Below are 22,996 nucleotides of genomic sequence, written 5' to 3'. Positions count from 1 at the left end.
CAACTGATGCATCGTGAACAATGTCCAATGTGGTGGTTCCTATGTATGGCTGTGCAGCAGGACCGAGTCGACTGGCGGAAACGACGTCGTTATGAACCGGGATATCCCCCACCAAGGATGCACAGTGATACCAAATAAGTTTGAAGTCGGAGCGCCGCAAGCCCCTCACCAACACGGACGACACAGCAAACTGATGCGAGACCGAGGCTTGATCCATGCCGCGACGCCAGAATACCCCGGCACACCCTCATCGCGAATAAAGTGCCGGACGACAAGAGCCAGAACTCTTCCAGCGGCTCCAGGGCAATCCCCCAAACCTTGAGATATGCCGTCACCCAAAAAAGGGTACAGACCCCTTAACTGTCGCATGGTGCCCCTTGCGACGCCCGACGGACAAGTGCGAAAATGGAAAACCCAGACGACAAAGCCCTCGAGGCTGTCATCGCAACAACTGGATAGCAGTGTGTAGCGATATGCAGAAAATGGCCGGCGTAAAGGACGATTGACACGGAGGCAACTAAATGATTGAAAGGGGGGGACTGGTACGAGCCCGTACCTGACGCTAGTGCAAGTGCAACTTTAGATGGGCCAGTCAGGGCGCTTCATCGCATTGAAGCACTTTATTATGTAGCACCACTGACGAAGTGGGAACTGACACCAGAGACATCTGCTCCAGTCAGTCGCCCTCGATTGGGTCTTCTCCTGAATGGCCCTGATGGCTTCCGTCGCGTCCCCACCAACCGTCCGTCATCCGGACTCTGGCACCCTGTATTGGGCGTAGCTGCTGCAGGAAGAACGTGCGCCGGGGCCTAGATCATGGGCGGTAGCCGTCAATTATGCCCCAGATCCCGAATAGGGTGGCTGGAAAACAGATGCTAGAGCGGCCGAAGGAACAACCTCCCTTTCAACGTCTACCCGAACCATGGCCTTGGAAAGGCTGATTGATGGCTTTCGCCCGTGTCCGTAGCTCTGTTTCGCTTCTTGACGAGGTTAACAAAAAAGGTTGATTGCGCCTCGCAGTGTTTGGTGTTTGTGAGGGCGGGGTTTTGCCAGGCACGTCTTGCTAAATCCAGCTTTATTGTACCTTTTTTTTGTTCCGCGGGAAAACTACTATGTACGACGCGTCGCCCACGACGCCGAACACCCCGGCATCTTTCGATATTGACCCCTGTCAACTGCAGCGCTCGAGAGACCCCAGAGCTAGAAGGGGGGCAGACTGTGACCGAGGCACTTTCTTCTCCTATGCTTGCTCCTCTTTCTCTCTTTTCGACGTTTGCACCTCACGACCCCATTCTCCCCGAGATTCCCACCGCGGAACGTCTCTTGTCGCTCATTTCCAAATCTTAAATTCACGGGTAGGTTCGAGGACGAAAGCTATAGATTGACTCTTATCGCTGGCTGGTGTGGCTCTGCCGAATCAACCCCCGATCGGGGCCTTAGCGATCGGCGATTAGGACGCTTGTCTGACATTCTTCCATTGACAGCCAGCCGCCCTCACGGTCATCGTGGCTCGTGGCTCCTTTCTCTTCGATTGTCGTTAGACGCCCTACCTGGGCCGTTTCGTCATCCAGTCGATCCTTCATTCTAACGCTCGGCCATAACCTTGGAGCACGCGACGAGGTCCAGCGAGAAAGAAAAGGCAAGACACCGACCGGTAGATTGTAGTCACACCGTACGACACCGAGCCCTCCTCTGAAGAAAGGCAAAAGGAACGCCAAAGTAAGAAAGAACGGAATCGTACGCCAGAACGGTTCAGCCGACATTTAGTGCCATTGAATCCAGGGGGGAGGAAATCTAGTGCAACGACCTGCGCCGCTCGGAAGTCTGAGATTGTGGACAGCGCTGGTCGTCCGTCTCGATAACATTCATTGGTCAACGTTGGACCAAAAGTCTAGGTAGTCCTTTCTGTGGCGTCACCGGCTTCTCAACGATCGCCCTCTCCTCCTGATACCTTTCCAAACCAAACTCGCACTCAGACACCTCGTGTCACGGCAAGAGGCGACACCACGCCGAAACATTACGACGACACGCCACGGTTTGCGTCTGCACACGCATCAACCCAGATCGACGACGCGATACACTCATTTTCGAGCCCAAGGACGACTTGAAGCTCTCTACGTGCGACTCTTTTCACCACTCGGAATCCACACCGAAGCATAGTCCCTCATTCGCTCATCTCAATCACTCACTCATTCATCACCTTGCCCTACAGTCGTTCATTTTCTTGCTTTTTTCTCGCTTCCGACCGCTTTTCTGCTTCGCCGAGACATCAAACCGATCCCGACCAAAAAAAAAAAAAACCCCCGGTCCATTAAAACTCTTGTCAATAATCCGGCTCATCTCAGTTCTCAAGACTTACTTCCATCGAATCTGTCCACGCCAACTTAATCGGTTTGCCGAACCCATCCGAGCACAATCAGTAGCCGTGCAATACAGCCGTGCAGCCGGGGCCGCACCGCCAAAAAAAAGTGTCAGTGCTTTAATAGGAGGTAAGTGCAACCTAAACCTCTACCACCAATTTCCCTGGCGCAGGTACGGCCAGGTACATGTGGGCCCGCACCTTCCATTCCAGCTCCATCTCGCCTGGCGGCTCAGCCTCTCTCCTTCCTCTCCACCAACAAACAACAAAACACTGGGCAGACAAAGAGCAGGGGGGAGAACAGCAGCCTGGCTTCACTCCTCTCTCTTTCTTTCTCTCTCTCTCTCCTTCGTCATCGTCGTCGCCATCAAATGGCTGCAGCTCAGTTCTAACATTACTTTCTTCGACCGTAGAACTGGGCGACGAATCAGCCTCTTTTTCTTTTTTCTCTGTTTTTTCCCAACACCAGACACTCGTTTAACCCCCCGCGATTACTACGCCCAAATTCTCACCTTCCGATTCGACTCGACTACTCTCTCTTCCGTTCAATTTCGCACCACCGAATTTTTGACGCGCCTCCCGAACCTGCCGACCGACCAAACGATACAGAACAGAGTATTATTGCCATGGCCAGCGCCCAAAAATAGACTTCTTTTGCAAATGCGACGCGATACCCGATCCGATTTAAAATCTTCAAAAACCCCCGATTCAAAAGCTTCGGTACCCAGCATTCACACAACCCAGCCGATCCTTCTCTCGACTGAACATCAATAGCGATGCGTTTAACTCTCAACAGGCGCCCTTCGGCGCGCCGCCGCCATCAGCGGTCAAATTTCCTGGCATTCGCAGCTCTGGCGCCCGCTTTGGCAACTGCGATCCAGTTCACCCCGGTCCCCGATGTGAACCTTGACCTCTCCCAGCTTGGCAGAATTGGTGTGGCGGGTGATTTCAACGGCATTTCCCTCTATCAGTTTGAGGAACAGAACGAGAGGCCGTACAACACCAATGGAAGCGAATCCTTGCTTGCCCAGCTGCCCAATGGCGCCTTTGCGTCGGTCATATCAACCGATGCTTCTATTCACGACATGTGCACATTTACGCTCGAAAATGGAACGATGCAGGGAGTGGTAATCGGCGGTAATTTCACGAGCTTGGATGGCATTCAGTCACAAGGCATTGCCTTGTTCAACCCCAACACATCCGAAATCACGCCTCTGGCTGGTCTTTCAGGCCAGGTTAATGCCCTGCTCTGCGACCAAGAGGCGAATACAGTCTATGTTGGAGGTAACTTCCGGAGCGCCAACTCGACCAACGCGATTGCCTGGTATGGCACGGATGGCTGGACTAACCTTCCTTTTGCTGGGTTCAACGGCCCTGTTTCGTCCATCACTAAGGCTTCTAACGGCCACATTGTCTTTGGTGGCAGTTTCACTGGCCTCGGCAACACCAGCACCCCCAGCACTCCGGATGGCCAGATCATTAACCTGTCGAGCGCCAACATTACTTCGGCCTCGAGCACTTCTACGTCTGGCTTCAGCGATCCCCGCAACATCATCTGCAAGACGGACGGAGTTGATGGCTCGGGCAACACTTGGCTGCTGCGCGACAACTCGGCGGGTTTTTGGCAAGCCACATTCGGCTTCGGCTTCCAGCCTACGAAGCTCAGACTCTGGAACACCCACCAGGATGGCCGAGGAACCAAGACGTTCCGCTTCACCGCCCTCCCTCTTGGAGGTATTCTCAACATGACGTACCTGGACCCAGCTACGGGACAAAACGCCTCCTGCACAAGTGAGTGCCCTCTCAGCAGCAACACCAGCATCAAGTTCCAGGATTTCCACTTTGTCAATCTCGTCGGCATGAATTCATTCAGAATCGATATTTCTGAGTTCTACGGATCGGGCGGTGGGCTGAATGGCATTCAGCTGTTCGAGGATGATATCAACTCTTATGCCATCAATGACTTCAACGCCCCAGCTTGCTCCGATAGTGATACCAAGTCGTCTGCCACTGCCACCGGGCCGTGGACGACTTCCCCCTCGCTGCAGAGCAGCTCCGAGTATCTGACTGCGAAGCTCTCCGGCAGCATTACCGCGGACTCCGCTTCGGTCACTTTCCTTCCCGACCTCAAGGAGTCTGGCAATTACTCCGTCAACCTATACACGCCAGGCTGCCTACAGGACGGCACGTGCTTGACCCGAGGACAGGTGAACGTCACAGGCATCATGTCATCCACTGGCAATGATAAGTTTACGACGTCGCTCTACCAGACAAACAACTTCGATAAGTACGATCAGATTTACTTCGGATATATCGAAGCAAGCTCCGCAGATGGCTTCCGGCCGAGCGTTACTCTTACCCCGTTGGCTGGCCAGACCCTCAATGAAATGACCATTGTTGCCCAACGCGTTGGGTTTACTCTTATCAACTCTACTGGAGGACTCAACGGCCTTTTCGACTTTGATCCTTCCATGGCTACTCTGAACACGGACTTTAAGAGCTCCAAGATCAACCAGCTCGGGTCATCATTCGCCTCTGGATCTGCGGTTACTAGCCTGGTAACTGCTGGTGATCTGGTCATTGTTGGGGGCAACTTCACGTCTTCCTCTGCTCGCAACGTCATCGGCATTAACACTGCAAATGAGGCCACCATGGCGCTGGATGGCGGCCTCAACGGTGAAGTCAAGGCCATGAAGCTCAATGGCACTCAACTCTATGTCGGCGGTGTCTTCTCAAACACCCAGGACAACGCAGTTGCAGGTCTCAACAACGTAGGTGTTTACGACACCTCCGCTAATACCTGGACTGCACTTGGCTCCGGCGTCAACGGCGAGGTCTCCCACGTGGTCCCGATGTTCGTCAACATTACGAATGAGAACGAGCCCGAGTTTGTCGTCACCTTCACCGGTGACTTTAGCGAGATCAATGCGTTTGGCGACAACGCGGCTATCCCCGTCTCTGGGTTCGCTGTCTGGGTTCCGTCTCAGAAGAACTGGTTGCAGAACCTCTCGGGCCCTGTCCCCGCCTTCAGTGGCATCTTGACGACTGGTATCTCCAACCTTCCACATGGAGGATCTCTTTACGCAGGATCCATGACTTCAGCCACCATCAGCGCCAATGGAGCAGTCACACTGGCTGAAAAGTTTGGCCAGTTCCCTATCAAGATCAAGCCCTCTTCCACGAGTTCTGGCACAATCAGCAAACGCGACTCGGTCTCAAGTGGCAACGTTACGGGCGTGGTCACTGGTGCTTTCTACAACAACAATAATCGCAACATTACCATTCTCGGCGGCCACTTCACGGCCGAAGGCACGAACGGTACTTCCGTCAATAACTTGGTGCTCATTGATGGATCCAAATCAAACGCGATTACTGGCCTTGACTCCCAGATTGAGGACAACTCAACCTTCATTGCACTCGCCATCACAGGGGATCTGCTCTTCGCCGGCGGCAACGTCCGTGGCCGTGTCAATAACAACGACGTGCGAGGCATCATCTCTCTCAACCTTGAAAGTGGTGCTTTGAACAGCACTCAGCCGCCCGCCATGAGCGGCGGTAACGCAACCGTTACCTCTATTGAGGTCCGCCCTGATTCTGGTGATGTTTACGTTGCTGGCTCATTCAATGCAGCTGGCGCGCTTGGCTGTCCGGGTGTCTGTTACTATGACACATCCCTCGCAGGCTGGAACCGTCCTGGTGTCAACCTTGAGGGGACCGGTCATACGCTTATCTGGACAAGTAAGAGCCAGCTTGTTGCCGGTGGTAACTTCACTCTCAACAGCACCTACCCGACAATGCTTGCGATGTACAGTCCTGAGCGTCAAGCATGGTCCGCCTACCCTGGAGAAGATACTTTGCCGGGTCCTGTTGAGGTCCTGACGGCTGGATCGAGCGATCGCAGTCAACTGTGGGCTTCTGGAACCGCATCCAACGGCTCCATTTACCTGATGAAGTACGATGGCTCCGCCTGGCACTCGGCGGGAGTCACTCTCCTTCCCGGCACCGTTGTAAACAGCCTCCAAGTCTTCTCTCTGACCACATCTCACGACAATACCGACATACTGAATTCCAACCAAGTCTTGATGATGACGGGGTCCCTCAACATTCCCGGTTTTGGCACAGCTTCAGCTGCCATCTTCAACGGCACGACCTTCCAACCGTACGCCCTCACAATCAACAGCGGCAACACTGCCGGATCGATCTCAAAGATCTTCACCGAGAACGAGGACTTCTTCTCCGACAATGGTATGCTATGAACCCCTTTCATTTCAGGTCACATGCTAACACCTAAACAGCTAGTCACTTGGCTCTCGGATTCGTCGTTCTTATAGGTCTCGGTATCTCGCTCGCCCTCATATTCCTCCTGGTCATCGCTGGCATGGCTCTCGATCGTCTGCGCAAGAAGCGCGAAGGTTACTCGCCAGCCCCGACGTCAATGTACGACCGCGGCGGTGGTATGAAGAAAATTCCACCTCACGAGCTCTTTGAGTCACTTGGCAAGGGCCGGCCTGGCGCACCGACGGTCTAACGACTGTGAAGCTTGTTCCGGTTCCGGTCTCTGTTCTATACCAGGGTTTTACTTTCCGGCGTTTGGATAGGCATGGCGTGGGAAAAGGATACAATCGCGATTCGATATCTTTGACCAGTGGAGTCATAGAATCAGCTGCCCATACCCAAGACGAACGATGGCGGCACTCGACACCTCCCACAGAAACACAACTCTCGGTGATTTCCTCACCCAGTTACGACTGATCGATATGGTTCGCCATGCGATCTAACGAGAGCCTCGTGGGCCGCCTTGTTCTCATTGCTTTTGATTCTTCACGACCCTTACGACCTTTGTTTAATGTCTACATGTTTAGTTATACCATCACGTGCGTCAAGCCGTTTTCCCTTCTCGGTCACAAATCAGCAATGGTTCCTCGCCCGGAACTTGTACACTACAAGTCGACACAGCGCTCGTTCGTTAGTGGACTGGTCGCGCATACACAATCCTCAAAACAACTAAACACCTCAACACCCAATCAATCATTACGCACCGCTTCTTTCTTTTTCGTTTTTTTTCAGACCTTATCTTTTGGTCTCGTATCGAGACAGGACAGGAGTTTTCCAGAAAGGAGAAGAAGAACACTTTCCGGACTTGGAGGATGATGGAGTCAAAGACGAGCGGTGGAAAGGAAAGTATCTTTTTCAGTCAAACAGTCTCTGCTGGGGTTGTTTTCTACCCAGCTTCGAAGACATTAGCAGGAGGTTCACGGCGAGACAACGCCAGACGTAGCTTAATATTCAAGAATTGAAAAGAACGCTAAATCAAACTAATGTTCCTTCGTTTGCAGTCCCATCGTGATCTTGCCAAATCGTTCCCTGTTCTCCCTGCATATCACGTAGTATGTAGGTATATGTGTGCACCCGTTTCCCTCCCCTGAGAATGTCTCAGCCGGATAGACCCCTCCCCCCTCCCCCCTTGTCTTGCCCTACGTGCCTGTACGACGTTTGAGGTCATCGCCAACACCGTCATCATCACGTTGTTTGTGTCTGCTTGCGTTCGGGGTGCGGGTTCAGAACGCCACCATCTCCGATGCCCCTTTTTTCTCTTCTTCGACACCTCGTCCTCTGTAGCCCCGTCGCCCTCCCGGATGGGTGAATGGGAAACTCCATAGATTTTATTTACAGGCAGATCGAAAGCACCTGCGCTCCCAAACAAGGGCAGGTTTAACTACGCGAACGGGAAGGGCCCGTACCTCGAGGCCCCACGGTCCTTGGGTCCGCATGGAACTCGAGCAAGCCTGCGAGCCTTCGCCTCCAGTGTAGTTAGTAGGCCTCGTTGCCGCCCCCCTCCCAGCCAGGTCCTGGTGCTTTCTGACTTTTGGTGATGGGGAGGGGGTTTCGGTGTCGTTCGACCGCCCCCTCCTCCAGCCTCTCAAGCCTGGTATTGGAGGGGAGAGGCGTCGGTGCGAATGCCAGGTCTGGGGTGGGCTGAAGCTTGAACCCCCCGGAGATCGCGGCCGGAAGCGATGCTTTGGGTATCGGGCAATCGTACACACACCGGACCGCAAGACGTTGCGCTATGCCAAGCGCAGCCATGGCAGAGGTGGAGAGATCTCGCACGCCGCCGTGTCTCATCGGGGGGGGGATCGCGGGCGAGGAGGCTAGGAGCCAGGGCAGAGAACAACGGGTGTTGGACGTTCACGGCATAGCCTCATCTACAACTGCTATCGGCATGTCACTAGGCGTTGAGATGTCAAGAGGGGGCGCCGCGCACGCTGGTGAGACACTGTGCCAAGCTACGTCCGGTCGATCGCCATGTAGCCACGATGTCCGAAGAAAGAGTGGCTTCAGCTTCATGTCTCACACTGGGAAACCTCACGAGGCGGCCCAGTTCGACAGACTTCATCTCTCAAAGCACCGTCTCTTGGTAGTGGAGAGAAGACAAGGAAGATGCGAGGAGGTGGCAGACTCAGTTCACATCGCCGGGCTGGCTGTCTGGCTCAGATGGCTGTCCTCGAACAGCTTTAGGACAGCGCCTACAACGTGATGCTGTCTTGTGGGCGTGCATTTCTCTGCCTCTGTGAGGCACAGATCACGGTACTCCGCGGCCAGGCCAGGGCTACAGATGCTCCAGCGGGACGCTCCGGCTTTGGTGCTCTTGGTGCCACTTACATGGACGGCGAACCTAAACTACCACGCAACGCGCGAGTGACGACCCTGATCATGATCGTGGAGTTCATCGCCTGCCGCCCGAAAAACAAGGCCTTGTTGTTTTTGGTGCCCAACTTTCCATGGCCTATGGCCTAGGTAGCGGGTGTCGCTAGCTTGATGCATCGGACCCTTCACGCAGACGCAAAATCAGGCTGCAGGCCTCCCGATCGGGCCCTCCTCCGTCGTCAAGGCTATATTGCTCTCATCTCGGAGAGGACCTCGGGGCCCCTCTGCCGCCCCGGCACGATGCAGTGCCAATTGCCTCAAGTTGAGGCGATACAGGCGGGTGGTTGGCCGTGGTTGAAGCACGATAGCGATGGGGGTGGTTGCCTCGGTTCGTTGACTGGTCCATCTCGGTGGCAAAAAGTTGAATCGATCAAGAAACAAGGCCAGCGACTGTCAGAAAATGTCGCACAGGGCCCTGCGAGCCGGCATGGTCATGGAAGGCGTGAGCAGTGGACGCAGCGCAGCGCAGCAATGGAGACGGTACCGTTCCGTAGCAAGGCAGAACGCGAACCTTGATGGCCTGTTCCCCGTCCGCTTGCGCAGCGCCGGTTACGGGGCCGTTGTCTGATTTGAGCGGTGAAGGGGCCGGCGCCGCGAAGGGGGTGAGGGCCTGACAAGGACCGGGGGCGGAAGGCTGTTCCCTCAGATGCTCTAGCACAGCGATTGGGCAGGACGGGGTCCGGCGGGCAGTTTTGGAAGGGGAAGAAAAAAAAAGCCCTGCCTTGTCTCGTACAGGATGAAGGATGACATCTGACAGTACATGGTGGTGACCAAGGATGCTGTGCTTCGGCCTTCGTTTGTGAGCAGTATTCAATGCTCGGTTCATAGGTATGTACTGCGCTGTACGGATATCTGGAGACGAAGGCTAGTACACTAGTCGACGAGCGAGATGCAGCAGCCTGATGCAGTTAACACAAGGTGGTCCGTATTATGCGGTCTATGGCGTAGGGATGCAGTGCATTGGTTTGGGACCGCGATCACAGGCCAGGGACGAAGGCGTGGTGTGGTGGCCCGAGTGAGGCTGGTTTGGGATCATGGATGCTCCGTCTGGTGCTGGGATGTTGTGTTATCTGATGCAATTGAGTGGTGGAGGACGGGATGGCTCCTGTGCTGGGAGAGAAGGCCGGTGAGGGTTCAGGGCGTACAGCACCCACCAGCCAGCGGGACGGCAGGCTGCAGAGGGCAGTAGGTCAGTCAGTCAGTCACTTGTCTGTAGCGTGTTTGACTCGGGGAAGAGGAGTCGGCGCCTTGAATCGCAGGCCTGAGTTGGCCAATCAGGGCAAGGCTGGAACTTCACTCGGGTTGTTCGAGTCGAGGGTAGGTAGGGGAAGGCGGAGGGAGTGGTCGCATCGTTCCGTTGTTGCCTTGAAGCATCTACATAGGTAGCATAGTGTAGTGTCAGGAAGGCAAGGAGGACGAGGGGGTAAGTGTAAAAATCCGGAATGAGAGGAGCGGGCAGTGCAACTCGGCTGGAGCTCGTTCCGTAGGCTCGCGCGACGACTCAAAGGTGACGATGGTATTTCCCAGCGCTAAAACATGGACATCTACGAAAATGCCATGTTTTGGTTCCGCCGGAGGGTGTGCTGGTGTGGTGCGGCATACCTACGGATACGTCGCTCGTTCGTCTTCTGGATGGTACGGAGGGCATGGGGGCTAGTGCCGGTAGCCCATAACAGGCAAGACGTTGCGCGCCTCTTTGGTGGAAGGGCGATATTGGTGCCATGGACGTAGGTACGTGGTTGTTGGAGGCGAGTTGGGCAAGATATCCCCTGTCGCAGGTAGTGGTGTGCAGCTAAACTACAAAGCATATTCTGGGAACATGCCTTACCCCTAATTCCCACAGACTTTTCATCCCAAGAAAATGCGAGGCGACGGAGACGCGGGCTGCGGAGAGACACGGACATGACTGTGGCCCGTCGACGAGACACTGGAAGGAGAGTGCCGGATAGGACATGGCAGCAAGCAATTGGATGGCGGGCCTGCGGCAGATCTTGCGTTTCGAGAAGGGTGGGTACAGAAAATGAGATGGGTGGAGGGAGATGCGAAAAATAGAAACCGAAAAACGCGGCATTACATGTCGTTTTGCTTGTCCCTTTGCTCGTTTTATTTTATGAGATGAGATGAGATGCAGCAACAGGGAACGTGAAACTTCGGGTAAGTAGGATTTGTCTGCGCCGTACTTTGTTGTTGCCGATGGGGTTTTCGGGGGAGTGGAGTCAACTGTGAGGCCTACTGTGTTTGGCAGGGCCCTAAGGGGCCCTGGGGCGGGCGGAATGAATTGCGTTGCTGACATCCTCTGTCCTGCGACATTTCTCAGTGACATACCCATCAGGTAAGAAAAGCTGGAGAGCACTGCCCTGGGATCTCTGACCCAATTCTTTACACGGCACTGCACCATCCTACGTACCCAGTACATACCTAGCCTGGCTGCCCTCCCCCTCATGCAGCACAGTACTCGATGCGATGCAGCCTAAGGCGGCGACTCTTTAGCCGGGAGTGGCGTGATTGTAACATGAAAGTATCGGCGACATGTTCAGAGTCACACGCCCTCACCAACGAATCAGAGCTCGGGCAATCTGTCTGGGGGGCAGGTGCCGCACCGTTGACCAGTCAGACGTGCCGGACCCGGATGCGGCCGTGGCACAATGACGTTCGCGGGTGTCGGCTGAGACTGGGAATACCGCTGGATGTTTATCCCCGCTTTGCCCCATCCCTGCAGCCACCGACGTCACCGAGATCAGTTTGTTAATTCCAACGACGAACCACGACACTCCCTCCACATCTCTCCACATCCTCCTCACTTTCCAACAGTTGTGCCTACACTACGCTCTTTGCAGTACGTACCGCAGTACTTGCGCGCATTACCAGCCGGGCGTGCCTGCCGATTGGGGTGTAAGGAGCCCACTGCATCATTCGCTACCACCCTCAACTCTCAGTGCACACACTCACCCTTTCTGCCCATATCCGCATTTGCTCCTTCGTCTTGACGAATTGGCGGTGTGTTTGGAAAGTGACGATGACTTGCATCGGAGATGGGAGAGGAGCTGGTGATGTGCCTATGCAGTCACCGAGATGGGGACTCCCTGCCACCAGGACACCACGCATGTTACCAAAGTACCATGGTGTTCTGGGAGACCACACTACGGCAATGGCAGTGTCTGCTCCGAACCCGCAGGGCAGCGACACCTTCTAAGAGGATGATGAGGAGTCGTGGATGAAGGCGAGTGACAACATGCCAAACCCTCCAACCCCCATTCCCCTCCAATGACCCTTGCCTACTCACACCCTCCTCCGCCGAAGCCATTCAGGTCTTGCATCCCGACTTGTGGCGAAAAAGGGACAAGACCAAAAAGAGACATATAGTACCATCGAGACAGCAACGGCATCGCATTGGCTTCCAATCACGTATTGTCATTGCCTCGAACCGGCCACCGACAGAAGCGTTAGCACAGACTGCTGTTGCCACCAGTCCTAGGTAGTCCTCCACCACCCACTTCTGCCAGTCCCCATCACAAAAAACAAAAACAAAAAAAAAGTCCAGGGTGGGCGTTCGATCCCTAGCATTCTGCTTAGGGAAGCACAAGGACCCTGAAGATCACATCTCGAGAGGCGTCTGCCTTTCTCCAATCCAACGCTGGGGCTGCGTGCAGCTAGCGGTACTAGCGCAACCGCTTGTTGGCTGTTTTCGACCCTCCCACACTCAGGCGCCTCCGCGACATTCCCCGGCCGCCAAATGAACCGCCGCGGGCGCCGCTGCGGTACGGTGCCGTACCGATGCACTCCAAAGCAACTTTGAACTTGACTCGACTAGGTAGGTACCTAGAGGTCACACACACACACACACATGGGCACACTAATCAACCAATCCACCCACTCACTGCATGCGACTTGACAGCCGCTGCCAATCAGGACGCACGACTTCAATCACCGCACACAACATGAAGAAGAAGCAAAGCCCGGTCCCCTCCTGCAATGACGTTGATACCAGCAGAGGCGCTTACAAGCCTGTTCTGCTTCCTGATAGCTGTCTGTCCCGTGCGCCATCATGGTGCGGTCAGAACTTTTGGCAAACCCTCCTTCGCAATCCCGCAACGGGCCACGGGCATGTATACGCCTGGGTGGCTTTTCATGCTGTGTCGGCGTTGGCGTTGGCGTTGGCGCGCCCGCTGTGCTTCCAGGACGGCGTGCCCGCACTAACTCGTTAGACGGGCGGAACCTCCGTGAATTTTGTGCGATCTCCTCGAATAGGCCACGGCGGTATCAAGATCCAACGCCAAGATGTTACCGTCTCTTACTCGCTCACAGCCGGCCTCGCTTTCAGCAGTCATGGTTAGCATTGTTGAACAGCAACAAAATGTTGGACGCTGACTTGGCATTCCATGTGCGTACAACATCCGTCTAGCAGTGCCAACGGCGCCGTTCTCGCAACAACACGATTGGGACGGCCTCGTTCTCGTGATCCGGGGCAAGAAGCCCATTATGCTGAATCTTGCGTTTTGCCACGCCACGCCATTCTTCCGCTCAAAGAATAACAACGAGGTTTGGTACCTGGCGGGTCTTCAGTCGCTCGACAACCTTGACGAGTATTCATTCGCCTCGTCTTGCCGCCTCATGTGTTGCCCTTCAACGGCTGCTTTCCAGCATGGGCATGCAGGCCAGGGATGGCATGGGCCACGAGAAGTAGGAAAAGTCACAGATTTACACCCATTGCATCGAATCGGGTGCATCGCGAGCGGCTTTGTCGGTCGAACCCCGGATCTCTGTTCTTTTGGCCATTTTGGGCACGCTGCATCTGGCGCCCTATTGGTGCCAGATGTAACCTCGCCATGCTCCCGGAGGAACGAATTGAGGATGCCCAGTGGGGTGGCTCTCTTATCGCACAGAGGCAGTGACTACTGCGTAGATGGGCAAGGTAGGTAGCAAGTCCTCGCAGCTGACCGACCGTCTCGACCCCGAACCAGACGTCTTCCGAATGATGTGGTTGTGGGCGAGTACCTATCTATGTGCGTGTGTACGCCTTGGCTGCTGACGGACACTGAACTTGACCGACGCATTGCCTGCCCAAAGCCCGAGGCACCAAGCACGAATCGGCTCCTCTCAGTCCACAGTTCAGACTTTAGCATGGTGGGTGTTCATCCCCGAAGTTGCCCCCACCAAGGCGCTGTCGTCCAATCATTCGCACTCAGTCCACCACAAAGCTTGATCGAGCTTGACTTCTGTGTGCATCTCGAGCCGGAAAGGATCAGAGGTCAACTCCTGCCAAAGAAAATCCCAGCAAAGAGATGCTCGCTGCCTAGGTACTCGACGGGTGCTACAGTGGAGAGTCCGGCAAGTTGCTGAAACACGGCCATCCACTTTTCTCTTGGTATCTCGTCCCGCCCAGCGCTGGAGTAGGTAGGAGCTGAGGTTGACAATCCCGAGCTGGAGCTGGGGCTGGGGCTGGGGCAAGGCAATCAGATGCTGAGCGCCATGCCATGAAGGTGCAGGTGCAGTGCACCTTCCTGCCACGCGCCAGATTTCCACTTCTTCTCAAACCCACGCTCAACTCGTTTCTCGTGGCCGGCCAGCTTGGCTTTAGTCAGTTTCGGCCCAGTTTTCTCAAGCTCTTTACCATCGCGGTTACGGATACCTCGCTCCTCGAGCAACTCTGCCTCATCTTGCATAGTCTTTGCCTTGGCCTGCCGACCAGTTGCAGCATGGAGGAGGTCCGCAGTCTCCATTTGTTACGGTTCTGACATCGTCATCCCCAACCCATCCAGCCCATCGGAGCCTTACTTCCTTGCTCCTCTTCCAAGGTTCTCGCTCCCAAGCCCCCCCCAAGCAGTCCTGACAGTTGCCGGCCTGGTCTCCAATCTTCTTCAATCTGTAGCACCTTCTTCATCCCGTCTCCAAGAGCCATGTGCTCTTCTCTCTTTCTCCCTCCCCAGCCGCCCCACCACCCAGCGTTGCAGTGGCAGCAATCTCCAACCGTTTGCGCGATCTTCGGTCTCTCTTCCAATCTCTTCGTAGTCCCTTTCCGTTCCTTGCGCCTCCTGTCCTTGCTGGCTTGTCCTCTACACTAGCTCCAACGGACGGGCATACGATGCGATTTAGTGCCGGCCTTGCGGCAGAATGGTAGATTGCCTTTCTACCTAGTCATCTCTCGGCTCGTCTTACACCACATCCTGCATTACACTAAACTGATCCCCTCCGTTTTTTTTTTGGCGCCATCCGTCACCTCACAATAAACAAGGGCTAGTGCCATCTTGGATAGAACGTCTTTCAGACCCCGTAAGCTACGTAAACAAGTGCCCGTCTCCCCTCATTGTCGCCGCACGCAGCAGACCATCCTACGTAACTTCAGGCTCCTTCCTCCTCGACCCCGTTAGCGTCGTTCCGTAGCCTCCCCCCCCCGAATCTCCGCCCCGGAACGCCTCCATCAGGGCGAGTCAACCCACCCCCCCTTGCCCCTCTTAGCCGCCCTTCCGTGTCGCCGCGTTCGATTCAGTTGCCGCAACGGCGCCTTGTTCCAAAACGAAGTCGCCGCTAGCATGTCCGGGCCAGCTGACCTTTGGTCGTCGACAGCAGCGCCAAACGTCAACAACGTCGCGTCTTGAGCCTCCACTCTCCAGGACCTTCACCCCCGTCCCTTCCACTCATGGGAGATACCACTTGTGAACCACGGTCGATATGATGATCTTTGCCTATCCGTGTGTGCATGCTGCGCACCCAAGTGGCTTGCTTGTGCGTGCATCCCCGCGTACCGAACGCAACCCGCGCCGATCGCCAACCACGCGGCAGCTTCTCCCATCTTTTTCACATGGACACACGCACAACCCCCCCTCCTCGGAGATCGACGCAGCCTCTTTCCCCTTTTTCCCAGACGGGGCCCCCTTTCTATCAACTACCAACCATTCAATCATGGCGCTCCCGGCTTTCGTCAGGACGGAACAGCAGACCGTCACTTTTAGACTTATCCCTTTCATTGGGCTGTAACACCTATGCGGTACCCGGCCGGTAGACTTTGCTCCTGCCTCGGAGGAGGCGATAGGGTGAGACAACGCGTTTTCAAGCGGAACCCCATCTCACCAAACAGTGTTCCCCCCTCAATTCAGGAACACGCATGTTCAGGAGCAGACATATCATTGCCCGAATGGATCAAGGCGCACGAGGGGGGAGGAGGTGGCGAGTCGGTGAGAGCCGAACACCCAACTTCCCACCCGAGTCCCAAACCACCCACATCATCCCATTCTTAACCCCCCCTCGTTGCGGGGAGATGCATAAGGTGATGGGATGGCAGGCATGGCGCTTCATCTCGGGGTACGTGGAAAGGATGCAGATTATCGGGTTTCCCATCTCGATGCACGAGTGAGAGAGAGGAACCGTGTCCGCCGTGTGGCCCCGTGGTCGCGGTGGCTCCCCTTGCCCCCCCCTCTCTCCCGCCCATCTATCTGATGCTCGAGCATCTGCAACTAATCGATCGAACCTTCCCTTCGCGTCTAGTGATGTTCTCGAGGCCGTCCTTCCAACCAAGTGAGCAGAGCAGCTCGGGCAAGCTTCGTTCGGTTGGGCCAGGTGCACCGATCCTGCGCTGCCGATCTTGTCTGCGCTGCTGATGAGGACCTGTCGTCATATTAGGCACGGGACGGCCATGCAGGGCAGAGGGAGAGAGATAGAGAGGGCGCTGGGCCAGCAAAGACGGGGGGAGGCGGCATTGTTTGATGCATCATTTTTTGTGATTCTTCATTCGCACTACTATTAATTATACTATGGCGACAATATGTACGCTTTCCCTTGTCCAGTGATATTCTCCCAGTCAATCCGCCCCAACTGGCTTCCATGTCCTTTCCCGCCGCCGCCGCCGTCGCCATCCGTTACTCTCTTCGATGCTCGCCAAACTCACTGGGTGTGGTAGTAGCCGTAGCAGTAGTAGAGCACAAAGACCAAAAGAAAGAAAAAAACAAGTACCCAGACGATGCAAACTAGAAAATGCACAATGGCATTCTGTAGTGTGATGGGTATAATCATCGTGTGAAAAGCTAGTAGTACAGGTCGCCCTTTGCCCGGTTCTTCCAAGAACGCAGGAGCTTTTGGGTCGAGTTTTTCGCGAGGCATACCACCGATGGCAATCAACCTCTTCTCGTTCGTCATCTCTAAAAACCTTGATGAAATCAGAGGGCGTGTGAAAATGACATGATGAGCGCGCAACAAAAATGAAGAAATCAGTCAGCAAACCAGAAGAGAGAGAGAAAAAAAACCAGCCCAAGATCCGTTCCGTTTAACGCCGAGGGTGAGGGTATCGCCAGGTCCTCCGTGACCACTTGGAGATCTTCTTCCTCTTTCGATCATCTGACAGCCGAAGAAATAAATGCAGAACGTGGTTGGTCCAATCACCAACCTGGCCCCGACCCAGGGAGGAGCCGGTGCGCAGCGTTGCGCGGTGTGGGGTTGAGCGATCGACAGTGAACTGAAATTCTCGCGCATGTCCCCCTTTCTCCTCCTCTTCCTCCTACAGGCCGTTCCTCCTTTGTTTGAGCGCCTTGTTGAGCCGTAGGGAAGCCGCCGACAATGCCGCTGCATTCGCAATCGCTCCGGAACCTGCAGCTCCATATTGTGCCGCAGGTAAGATAAACAGAAAAAATGGTGGTGAAAATTTCCATCATGGGATACCCTTTATGACGATGAACCAAATGACAACCCGCCCCGCCAGTTCCTGTGCCGCCGCCCGACTTTTGTCTTGGTCTCTTTCGCTCGCAGATAGATGGATATTAAACGAGGGTAGAGAATGGTATCGTATGAAAACTTGATGAACAATGCGAACCGTCTAAGAAAATAATTTGATGAAAAATCCCGTAGTCGAGCCACTCGATAAAAGGTGCAGGATTGTCTGGTTGGTGTCGAGAGTGGATATGGGATGCTGATCATGACTCGAACCGGGGAAACTCGTGATCTCGTACTAGTCCTGCTCGCTGCTGTGTTGCAGAATTGTTATACAAGTCGAGCCTGCAGGAAAGGCTCGAAGTTGTGAGGACTCTAGTCAGAGTGGTGGTCTTCCGAACCGGCCTCAGACCGGGCGTCGCCCTTGTGGACCTTCTTGTGCCTCCGAAGATTCGAGACAACAGAGAAGTGTCGGCCACAGCCCTCAACCTCACAAGCAAAGGCTGCAGTAAAGTTAGCGTTTTTGCAACGAAGAACGAGACAAGCCTCGTCGTGTTTTGGTAGGGTGACAACATACGCTTCTCGCCAGTGTGGCTGTACATGTGCGTCTGAAGGGACGAAGGGCGAGTGAAGCGCTTGTCGCAAACCTTGCACTTGTGCTTCTTCTGCGTGCTTGATGACACCTTAGAGCTGAACTGACCCATCATGGACTGGGGCGCCGGGGGGATCTGAGGTGCCATGAGGCCGTGTGGCCGAGGGAGGGTCCGGGAGGTGACAGACTCGATGTCTGATCCAGCGGTGGAGTAGTCACTGACAGAGTCGGCACCGTAGTAGTTGCCGAATCCAGAGGCAGAGGAGACGGACGAGCTAGTCGAATGCGTCGAAGGGAAGCCGTAGGAATCACCCGATCCCCTGTCACTACGGGCACCGTAGATGTTGCGAGGAGTCTCCTGGCTCATGGCGAGCATGCCGTGGCTTGCGTCGAGAGCGTCAGCGAAGCTCCGTCGTTCGTCGTGATGGTGAAGTCCTCTGTTGTTAAAGTCAATCATAGAGTTGCGATGGGGGCGAGCCAAGACATTGGGGTCCGAGATGTCGACCAGGGAAGTTGAGGGTACTGACGAGTGAGAGAATCTCCTAGAGTGTTCGGGTTCCGGGGCGAGCGCGAATGTAGAACGCATGGGAGCGGGAGCGTAGCCCATTGTCTCGTAAGGGGTGGGCGACGCCGTATACGAGCCGTTCACGGGAGAAGCAGCCGTTGCGTAGGGAGCATCACCGTAGGCAGGAGCCGAAGTGGCAGCCATGCGGTTGATACTGAGGATATCTTGGGGAACAGTGAGTAAGTCCGTCCTAGGCAGAGGGTCTGCCATGGGGAGACTACCTGCTGAAGCTGCCGTCACTGGGATCTGTCCGTAAGAACCCAAAGACGAGGCATTGCTGCTAGTGCTAGTCCTAGCAGTGTGTGACCTCTCCAGACCCAACCCGGAGCCAAGACCGTGGCCGGCGTACAGGCCCTGGGGAGCTTGCGGCGACGAGGTGTTGGCCCATGGGTTTGAGAACTGGGGGGAGGTGGAAGAGTGTGCGTAGGAAGACATGTGGTCGAAGGTGTTTAACGGTCCAAATCGCTGCTGAGAATCTAATGTCATAGTCATGATCGGTGGTGGTGGTGGTGGTAGTGGTGAAGGTGGTGGTGTTGGTGAGATGGGACGACGTGGTTGACCGTCAACAAAAGATAGATGTTCGGCGGGATAGCGTGTGCTGATCAGTTATGAGTGTAACGACTATTGTAAAGTAGAAAGCCAAGTCGTGACACGGATCAGATAGAACTGGATGATCCCTTGGGAGTAGAGCAGGATGAGGTTGGGGGATCAGCGAGGTTTAAGTGTGTGCCTGTGGACTACTGACACACGACTATTTGAACCAGTTGAGAGCTGAGACCAATCGTTTGGGCCGGCCAGGCAAGAGTCGTATGAAGCTTGTTGCACAGTGGTCAGCGGGACATGGGAGGAGTGTGGAGACCCCTTCTCTGCAGACAGCTGTGACGACTCCGACTCAGAGTGATCGACAGCGCCAATATCCCGTGGGAAAGAGGCCGAGGCGGACAGGGTTGGGGGCGATTAGGTAGGGTAGTAAGCTGGTTCAGATTGGAACCGGGGGGGCAGGCTGAGGAGGAGCCTAGAGAGGAGATGGATGAGAGAGGGACGACCAGGTTGTTGTGGTGTAGGCCAGCGAGAGCGGAGCGGATGCGCGGTAGTGCGTAGCGTGGTGTAGAGCGAGGGAGTCGAGTGGGAAAAGAGATGGAGGCCCAGTTTTTGACAGGACCACTGGGAGGAAAGGAGGAGACCTGGAGTACGTCCCTGGGACGAAGTCGAAATGGGATAAAGATCTGCGGTATCGAGGACTGTTTGGTGAAAAGTCTCGAGGTCAACTGGAAGCCGTGACAGGGGGGTCCCAGGTGTTGTTCAGTCGGCGCGATGTGCAAAGTGCGGACGGCTCAAAAGTCAGCCGGGAGGGACGACCGATGATGTTGTGGTGGTTTTTTTTTATCTTTTTTTGGTACTCTTCCCCTTCTTTTTCTTTTCCGCGAGAACTTGCGAGAGCGGGGTCTCCCGAGTTGTTGCGTTTGAGGGTATACGTGTGTGTATGTGTAGGCGTGCCCCTTGTTCCTTTTTTTTTTTTTTTTGAGGGGCGGAGGCAGTGTGAGATGTTGCTTCTTTTTTTGTTTTTCTCGCAGCCCTCGAAGATGCCTGCTTTGGTATCTGTCTTGATGTGACGAACCGCAAAAGCTCGGGGCAAGTAACGAGAAAGAAGGCGGAGCGCGTCTAAAAGGAGGCTTTGGCGCAATGCGTCGCAATGGTTTGGTTTGAGGTTGGATGATGGAGCTGATGATCTCTGATGATGAGCGTTCAGAGAAAAAAAATTGGGGCAAGATGTAGAATTGGCAGAGATTTGATGGGGGAGGCGAGGGAACAACGCTTTTACATCTCTGGTGGTTCCGGGTCAGGAAGGAGAGACAAGCAGATGAAGCTATGATGTCGATTTACTTGGTGTTAGAGTACGTTGTGTGGAGCGAAAGAGTGGAAGGGGTGGGGGGTGTGAGAGATACGGACGGCGAAGGGGGGGGTGCAGTGGGGAGGAAGAAGGAAAAAAACTATGTAAGATGGGAAAAGAGGGTTCAAGTGCTCAGGGTAGGGTCTCGTTAGTGAGATGGATGAGATGGGGGTTCGAATGGGGGGGGGGGGGGGGGGGGGGGGAGAGAAGGAAGGGATGTCGAAGGGGACGAGGGATGAGGGGGTGGGTGGTGGGATGAGAAGGGGAGTGCAGGGACCAAAGGGGAGTGGATCCTGCGACAGGGAAGAGGAAAGTGTACACACGGTCTTCCGTCTCTGTGTGAGTGGAAGAGGAGGGAGAGAGAGAGGGTACTCTGTACCTCAGACTGGACCGCATGTCTGCCTTGTATAGTCCAGGTCATGCTTGCGCGGCGCAGGTACCAGCCATTGCGGGACGGACTACCGGCCACTGGCACGGCTGTCAGCGCCTTATCCACGTCCCGTCCCATGTACACGAGTACGTTGGGTGTACTTCGGACAAGGCTAGCATGCGCAAGCACCGGGCCTCTGTGGCTCTTGCTCTTCGCTCTCTGCTCTTGGCTACACCAGCAATGGCAAAGGCCCACAAGGTACCGGTATCTGTCTCTCCCGCTCGCCATCGCCTCTAGCGTCATGCCATGGGATGGGCGGAGGGACCTCTGTTTTTCTCCCCCATTTCACCAATCCGAGCAGGTAGGCTAGCTGTCTAAGTGACTAGTCGAACGACACTAAGATCAGGGTAACGTAGGATAGACAGGGTCGATGAAAGAGGACAACAAGAAGCCAGAAAAACGCCACCGATGATGGGCGGGCAAGGGCACGGGGAAGAGAAGAGAGGGGGTTGATGTTGGTGTGCAGGCAGGCAGGGCGGGCGGGTGGGCGGGCACACAGACAGACAGACTCATTTCTCGCGCTTCCGCGATGCTAGCATCAATTCTAAGGGAAGGTAGGAGGGTGTGTGAGCGCACATGCCGTGTGCGTTCTCTACTGTTTTCCGCACGTCCAGGTACGTAGGTGGAACGTCTCGCTCATCGCGCACACGGGTGGACTTGACACGGCGTCACGCCAGGAGAGGGACTTAGTTGGTGGTCAATCGCCGATACCTGTAGACGTAGGATATGCAGGGTCTTGCGATTGACAGAAGGAAAGCAGTATCCAGCTACTTTACTTGCGAGCCCTATCCAACGCCCAAATACGTAGCCCAGGATCATATCCTGATCCAGTGGCCATGGCTTGACTCGGAACGGCGCTTGCTCGCCACCAGAAAGAGAGAGAGAGAGAGAGAGAGAGAGAGGGAAAATTCCCCTTGGGCTGAGATGCATGTCGCGATGGCTCAGAGCGGCATGGCTTCAGGGCCGGGGTAGGGGACAAGGGGAGGGAAGGGGTGCGAATGGTATTCCTGTCCAACGATTCTCTGGCAGCCTTTTGTTAGTTTGGTTGCGAAGGCTAAGCCCGATGACAGCACCGGTTGTCTCCCGTTTCGAGCTCGAAAAGGATGGGCGAGATGGACGGGTTGGTGTGCGTGTGATGGCATCGCATCCATCTCCTGCACTTGGAAAGCGACTTGAAAGTAAAAAGAGTGGAGGGCATACCCAAGATGCGCGCTCCGAATGGTCAATGCCGCTCATTCTCCGTAGAAGAGAGCCGCTGCAGCGTATCACAAGATAATCGCATGGGTTTGGCTCCTCTTTGTGGCTCCCTCCAGCAGGCTCGTTGCGAAAGGCCCCCAGCATGAGAAAAGAGCACCTGTGTAGTTGCAATAGGCGCATCTGTGACCCCTCTCTTGCGCTCTGTCCAGTCTCATTCCCCGTTCCCATCTTGCGCTGCGCTCGTTCGCTCCCGAGGGCGCCTACCAAACCACCATTCCCCTCGAAGCCTGTGAAGAAATAAGCAACCGCACGCTGATGTCGATGAGGGCGCCAAGAAAAAAACCTGTGCCCTCGACGGGCTTTGAGCAGAAGAGTAAAGGCCCTGACTGACGGGGGGGAAGGGAAGACGGGGGGAGGGGTGAGATAGAGGCTGCGAGAGGACGGTGTGTGCTTAATCCAAAGAGTGGATACCATGGCGTCTTGTCCACGGCACCACTGACGTAAGGCACATCAATGTATTGATGCGTTTCGAGCAGGGGTGCGCAGAATTGAAACAACCTCCACAGTGCTCACACCCGGATGCTGCTGTCATCAACTGGCAGGGGAATCAAGAGAGAGAG

At 55.1% G+C, this 22,996-nt stretch overlaps 3 protein-coding genes across 3 annotated transcripts; 1 reads left to right on the top strand and 2 right to left on the bottom strand.

The window, feature by feature from the left end:
• Positions 1-3,135: 3,135 nt before the first annotated feature.
• Positions 3,136-6,887, top strand: ColSpa_08235 (polarized growth protein rax2; the record flags this gene model as incomplete). The annotated part of the gene is made up of 2 exons (XM_049274447.1): positions 3,136-6,604; positions 6,655-6,887. 2 exons carry the CDS (start codon positions 3,136-3,138, stop codon positions 6,885-6,887), a joined length of 3,702 nt encoding a protein of 1,233 aa, XP_049130404.1.
• Positions 6,888-14,517: 7,630 nt separating this feature from the next.
• Positions 14,518-14,784, bottom strand: ColSpa_08234 (uncharacterized protein; the record flags this gene model as incomplete). The annotated part of the gene is made up of 1 exon (XM_049274446.1): positions 14,518-14,784. The coding sequence occupies one exon, from the start codon at positions 14,782-14,784 to the stop codon at positions 14,518-14,520; it is 267 nt and encodes an 88-aa protein (XP_049130403.1).
• A 3,292-nt stretch (positions 14,785-18,076) lies between these two features.
• On the bottom strand, positions 18,077-19,293 carry ColSpa_08233 (zinc finger protein; the record flags this gene model as incomplete). The annotated part of the gene is made up of 2 exons (XM_049274445.1): positions 18,077-18,204; positions 18,279-19,293. 2 exons carry the CDS (start codon positions 19,291-19,293, stop codon positions 18,077-18,079), a joined length of 1,143 nt encoding a protein of 380 aa, XP_049130402.1.
• Between the last annotated feature and the right edge of the window lie 3,703 nt (positions 19,294-22,996).

Source organism: Colletotrichum spaethianum (assembly GCF_022836535.1).
Source record: "Colletotrichum spaethianum MAFF 239500 DNA, contig22, whole genome shotgun sequence".
NCBI classification, from domain to species: Eukaryota; Fungi; Ascomycota; class Sordariomycetes; order Glomerellales; family Glomerellaceae; genus Colletotrichum; species Colletotrichum spaethianum.
Note: the sequence above shows the minus strand (reverse complement) of the source record. Positions and strands in the feature narration are given on the sequence as shown.